The sequence below is a fragment of the Eurosta solidaginis genome, chromosome 4, assembly GCF_040869045.1.
Source record: "Eurosta solidaginis isolate ZX-2024a chromosome 4, ASM4086904v1, whole genome shotgun sequence".
Taxonomy (NCBI): Eukaryota; Metazoa; Arthropoda; class Insecta; order Diptera; family Tephritidae; genus Eurosta; species Eurosta solidaginis.
In genome coordinates this window covers 40,905,907-40,912,642 of record NC_090322.1, presented here as the reverse complement: position 1 = coordinate 40,912,642, position 6,736 = coordinate 40,905,907, and the positions used below count along the sequence as shown (strand labels likewise).

Genomic DNA, 6,736 nt, shown 5'->3' with positions numbered 1-6,736 from the left:
GTATTCACTGAAATGAGTAATGAATTGGTGACACAGCAACATCAACAGAGGAGCATAAGAAGAAGACGGCGGGATAACACAAATCCGCCGGAGTCGCCTACTTTCATTCACCAAAACTATTTTCTGGCGGCCAAGTCGAGTTGAATTAGTCTTTCATCATATGCCAGTCTATTTAAGTCTTCTTAAAAATCCTTGCGTAATTTCTGGATGGCTGCATCAAATATACGAAGAGCTCTTCCGTTGCTTATGATATACTTTTCGACTTAAAATAAATATTGTGGTTGTTGTTGTTGTTGTATTAACAGTGAGTATTGTGGTAGAATGTAAATACATATTTTAGCACAAATTTGTACAAATAAGTGTTATTTCTTAAAAGAACCAATTTCCTTTATTTTGATGCATTCCCTTTAATTTAACTAGTGAAAAAACTCCTATGAAATGGCAGAGAAATCTCCCTCTCCCTCACAATCATAATACCTACTTTTCTCCCATAACCGGTTTCCGCTTTTTCGAACATTGTTCAGAATACGAGGAAAGGGAGAAGTGAAAAAACTCACAAGGAATTTTTATTTAGAATACGAGGAATGGGAGAAGGGAAAAAACTCGCACGGAATTTTCGTTTAGAATTGGGCTGTTTGTGTATGTTCCGGTAACAAAGCACCATTAAGGTACTAGCCCGACCATCTCGGGAACGATTTATATGACCGCATTAAACCGTCAAGGCCATCCCTCCCTCCCCACGCCCTAGTTCCATGAGGAGCTTGGGATCGCCAGAGCCTCGTCTGTTAATGAAACAGGATTCGCCACGGGTAGGTGAGGTTGACAATTGGGCTGGAGAAGCAATATATTGCGCTAGCAACCCCTTGAATCAATCTGGTATTTTAGTCGCCTCTTACGACAGGCATACATACCGCGGGTATATTGTAAGCCCGCTAACCCGCTGGGACTACTCCAACTCCAGCTCAGTAGGACACACTGGAATACCCGATAAGTGATATTAGTTGCTTTTGACAGGGTGGCCTTATCTGATTCAAAGTGTTGTGATGCCATTTTAAAACAATATTTTGAAATAAAATTTAAAATGAGTTACTTTAAAAAGTTCAACTTATTTTATTATTTGTGTTTCTTTTTAACTAACATAATACATACTTAACAATTATAAGTACCTTAAAACAATACATTTTTACACTACCCAAATTGTATTTAGCTAATTTTCAAGTAAATATTATTATACATTAATATGTAGGCATGTAGAGAAATAAACCAACGCTGTTAAAATTGTACACTACTGTTTTTCGTATGGTAACATTTTTTACAATACATACTTATCTACAAAGCTGATAGTTAAGAGACGGCGGTTAGCTTAATATGCAAATTATGCATAACTTAAACATAAAATTATATAGTCATTCAGTCACAGCCGTTCATCTACTATGACGCGCTTTCGTCGCTGTCGCTTTCGCTGCTGCATTCAAGCGCATTTGTTTAAAGTCACCACGTGCCTGTGCTTTTACACTCTGGACCTCAAGTTTTGTTATACTATTTTTGAATTCCACCGCAGATGGAGAAGGCTCAACTGACGTGGGTCTCTCAAATAAATCGCTAACTTCAACCATACGTGGTTTGAAAAACATATGCGGTCGTACAATAGATCTTTCGTTTGTTTTGAAAAGATTGAGCACCCCCCACGCTGCTTTACCATATTCGCTTTCCGTTTGTGAGGGATGTTCCACCTCTGACTCTAACACCCACGCAGCATTACGCACTTCAATGCGCAGTCGCTCACATTCCTCCAGGCTAACGTTTTTACTAACATTCAGCACCTTTGAAAGATATGAAATGTGATAATTGAAATTCATTTGCAACTTCTTTTAATAACTCACTTGTTCTAACGGATTCACAATATACAATGCAGAATGATCAGGTTTTGCAATCGGTCGCCCATCATTTAATGATATTGCACGATTTTGAAAATCAAATTGCGAATAAAACTCAAAAAACTCCAACAATAGTTCACTTAATTTGACGGTGTTTTCACTGCTAAAGCCGATGCGTTCAAAGTCACGTCCAAAACTGCAATTTATGCCATCTTCGGTAAGGCGAATATCGTCTGGAGCTGCGGATTTCATGAGCGCATTTATCGTTGGCAGTATGGGTTTTTTTACTTGCTGCAGGAAAAATATCACTAGGCAGGTGAGCGAGAAATTTGTTATCCAACGACCAGGCGAAGGATTTGTTAGACCGCAAGTTTGTGCCCAGCGGCGAATACAGAAGGTCAAGGGGCGCACGCGTTCGTCTAACTCACCGAACATGTAGAGCAATTCGGACATGTAATAACCGGTGCTGAAAAGGGAGATTCCAATTTAGAGAGATTTGTTAAAAATTTCAATAAAAGTCAAATGATTTAATAGCAATTAATATCATATTAACTGAAAGTCATTAATCGCAGCCCAAAATAAAATAAGACAAATAACTAATAGTTATCATGAAGTGATATTAAGTACTTGAATAAGCAAGGCGTGATATGTGCATACATCAAAGTTTAATAACGACCCCTGTAGAAGAGTTTCAGATTTCAGATCATGAAACGATTAAATTCAAAATCAAATTACATAAATTATTTCAGATGAGAACGAACAGAGCAATACTTTCCTGGGAAAATTATACAAGCGACAGCCTTGTTAATGAATTACGACAGCTTAACTACACTGACATTGAAAATCTGAGTATCAAAAATAAGGCAACATTCCTATATAATACGCTATCAAGCGCAGTGAGCACCCTGACATACTCTAAAGAAGTCAGTGTCAAACTTATGAACAAGTGGTATGATTTTGAGCTGGCTAACTTAAATAAACGTAAGCTAAATCTTTACAAGATCAGCCTATCCACTGGAGAATGGAGTGAATATTATAGTGCGAAACGCCAATATAAACGGCTAATTAAGATAAAAAAAGCCAAGTACATGGAAAACAAAATCAACCATAGTGTTGGTGATAGTAAGGTCATGTGGAAAAACTTGAAAATTCCATAAGCATGGCTAAAGAAAACAATGGTATTAAAAAAATTAAAATAAACGACCAACTCTACACAGAGGAAAATGAAATAGCGCAGTCTTTGAATAACTATTTCATTGATAGTATATTGGAGATTAGCATGAATATTCCTACTTCTTTTAGTAATGAAGGTACTATAGATCAGCAAAATGGCCCTAATGTTTTTAGGTTTCAGAAAGTATCCACTTCAGAAATAGTTGATATAGTAAGTAAGTTTAAAAATAAAATTGGAGGGAAGAAACTTGTGTCGGAAGGAGTCGTTAAAGACTCCATAACGTATACAGGTTTTTTCTATTCTCAACTTGTTAATGAGAGCTTAGATAAAGGTCTCGTTCCTAGTTTATGGAAATCTTCTATAGTTGTGCCATTAGAAAAAGTTAAACAGACCAATTCTAATATTCTCGCGGAATTTTGTTCTCGCGGATTTTTTTATTCCCGCGGAAAAATTCCTCCAATTCTGTTCTCCTAGGGAGAACAATAGTTGGGGAATAGGAATTTCGAATTTTCGAAGTCAGCTGTTTTGTCAATTGAAATTTCGTTGCACATTTCTTCTTTTGTTTAAAAAATTGAAAAGTTTAATTATTGTTGCAAATTTGTTGGAAATTAAGAAATAAAATATAAACAATGTACAGTATTTATAGCATTTCATGTGATATTCACTGAAATGAGTAATGAATTGGTGCCACAGCAACATCAACAGCGGAAAATAAGAAGAAGACGGCCGCATAACACAAATCTGCCGGAGTTGCCTGCTTTCATTCAGCAAAGCAATTTTCTGGCGGCCAAGTTGTGTTGAATTCGTCCTTCATCATATGCCAAAATCTATTTAAGCCTTATTAAAAAATCCTTGCGCAATTTCTGGATGGCTGCATCAAATTTGTATACCAAGAGCTCTACCCTTGCTTATGATATACTTTTCGACTTAAAATAAAGAATATTGTGGTTGTAGTTGTTGTTGTATTAACAGTGAGAATATTGTGGTAGAATATAAATACATCTTTTAGCACAAATTTGTACAAATAAGTGTTCTTTCTTAAAATAACCAATTTCCTTTAACTATTTTGATGCATTCCCTTTAATTTAACAAGTGAAAAAACTCCTATGAAATGGCAGAGAAATCTCCCTCTCCCTCACATTCATAATACCTACTTTTCTCCCATAACCGGTTTCCGCTTTTTCGAACATTGTTCAGAATAGGAGGAAAGGGAGAAGTGAAAAAACTCACAAGGAATTTTTATTTAGAATACGAGGAATGGGAGAAGGGAGAAAACTCGCACGGAATTTTCGTTTAGAATTGGGCTGAAAAATACCATCAAAGCTGAGGAGATAAGACCTATTAACACGTTACAATGTGATGAAAAGATTTTTGGAAACAGTGGTAAAAAAATCAGCTGGAAAAATATTTAGAAGATAATGTAATTATTATACCTCAACAATCTGGTTTTCGGAAGAAACATTCCTGTGAAAGTGCTTTGAATTTGGTTGTAGCTAACTGGAAAGAAGACTTAAGCAGGAAAAAAACACATATTAGCTGGGTTTTTGGATTTAAAACGTGCATTCGAGACGATCGACCAAAACTTAATGCTGAAAAAGCTTTCTTACATTGGCGTTTCTGGTATAGAACTAAAATGGTTTCAAGACTTCCTAATTAACAGATACCAAAGAACAGTGATTGGAACGTCCGTTTCGGATAAAAGGGAGGTACCTGTTGGTCTACCTCAAGGGTCTGTGCTGGCACCCATACTGTTCAATATATATATTAATGATATAACTAGCTCCATTAAGCACTGTGAAATAAAATTGTTTGCTGATGATACATTGCTGATGATAAGTAAGAACAATATTACTGAAATATATGCTAAGCTGCAAGAAGATCTTAACAGTGTATATGGTTGGTTATGCGTAAACAGACTAAAAGTGAATGTCAATAAAACGAAATTTATGGTTATATCTAGACGCAATTTTCAAAACAGTGAGCTACAAAACTTAAATATAAATAACGAACTAATTGAAAAAGTCAGCACCATAAAATACTTGGGAATAAAAATAGATGATAAGCTGAATTTCAACGAGCACGTGGATTATACGGTAGGAAAAATGCGAATATTTAAATAGAAGGTATAAAATCATCGTCTACAGATCTATAATCGAACCTCATTTTATTTATTGATTAGTTGATTTTTGCTCAAGTTATCGTGTTAAAGGCCGAGCGGAAGGACAGACGGTCGACTGTGTATAAAAACTGGGCGTGGCTTCAACCGATTTCGCCCTTTTTCACAGAAAACAGTTATCGTCCTAGGAGCTAAGCCTCTACCAAATTTCACAATGATTGGTTAATTTTTGTTCGACTTATGGCATTAAAAGCATCCTAGACAAATTAAATGAAAAAGGGCGGAGCCACGCCCATTTTGAAATTTTCTTTTATTTTTGTATTTTGTTGCACCATATCATTACTGGAGTTGAATTTTGGCATAATTTACTTATATGCTGTAAAGATAATAACTTTCTTTTAAAATTTGAATTTAAAAAATTTTTTTTTTAAAATTGGGCGTGGTCGTTCTCCGATTTTGCTAATTTTTATTAAACAGACATAAAGTAATAAGAGTAACGTTCCTGCCAAACTTCATCATGATATCTTCAACGACTGTCAAATTACAGCTTGCAAAACTTCTAAATTACCTTCATTTAAAAGTGGGCGGCGCCACGCCCGTTGCCCAAAATTTTACTAGTTTTCTATTCTGCGTCATAAGCTCAACTCACCTACCAAGTTACATCGCTTAATGCGTATTTGGTAATGAATTATCGCACTTTTTCGATTTTTCGAAATTTTCGATATCGAAAGTGGGCGTGGTTATTGTCCGATATCGTTCATTTTAAATAGCGATCTGAGATGAGTGCCCAGGAACCTACATACCAAATTTCATCAAGATACCTCAAAATTTACTCAAGTTATCGTGTTAACGGACAGACGGACGGACGGACATGGCTCAATCGAATTTTTTTCGATACTGATGATTTTGATATATGGAAGTCTATATCTATCTCGATTCCTTTATACCTGTACAACCAACCGTTATGCAATCAAAGTTAATATACTCTGTGAGCTCTGCTCAACTGAGTATAATGAAGTCCTAGTGCTATTTGAATTGTGAATTCGCAAAGCAGCATCTTTAGTTTTATTCATATGTTCGGCAAATTCTTTCACCGAAATTGAACCAAACCACAAACCGAAACAGTTGCTTCTATGCTTAACGTAGCACTGCTGTCAGCAAAAGGTTATATTATTCATCCTTTAAGCAATCATATTCAGCTTCTATATACAACCTCTTAGAAAGTGCAAAAGTCGATAAAAAGTATAATAAATCAAATAAAAGATATTTAAAGGCGATTTGTAATTTTTTAGCTCATCTTAAGACGAAGAGCAAAAGCCCTTAACTTCATTTCCATTCAGTCACAAAAAATTCGACTATATTTTTCATCTTGCGAGATAGTCAGATATACAAGCTACAAAAGCAACAGAACCGAGCTATGAGATTCATTCTCAAAAAACGGTATGACACACCTATCAGAGACATGCTATGGTCTCTTAATTGGCTTAGCATTAGACAGCAACTTTTTTATTATACCATAAAATTTATTAAAAACATAATAGAAGGAACTTTGCCTGCGTATTTGAGGAC

The 6,736-nt window shown here is 35.6% G+C and overlaps 1 protein-coding gene across 1 annotated transcript in view; it reads right to left on the bottom strand.

Moving 5' to 3' along the window:
* Nucleotides 1-1,099: 1,099 nt before the first annotated feature.
* MTPAP (mitochondrial poly(A) polymerase) overlaps nucleotides 1,100-6,736 on the bottom strand; it is a 40,819-nt gene continuing 35,182 nt past the window's right edge. The window contains exons 3-4 of the mRNA XM_067781304.1: nucleotides 1,884-2,343; nucleotides 1,100-1,823 (exon numbers count right to left, since the gene is read on the bottom strand). Of these exons, the coding sequence (XP_067637405.1) occupies nucleotides 1,425-1,823; nucleotides 1,884-2,343 (859 nt within the window). The 3' untranslated portion in view covers nucleotides 1,100-1,424. The remainder of the gene's footprint in view (nucleotides 1,824-1,883; nucleotides 2,344-6,736) is intronic.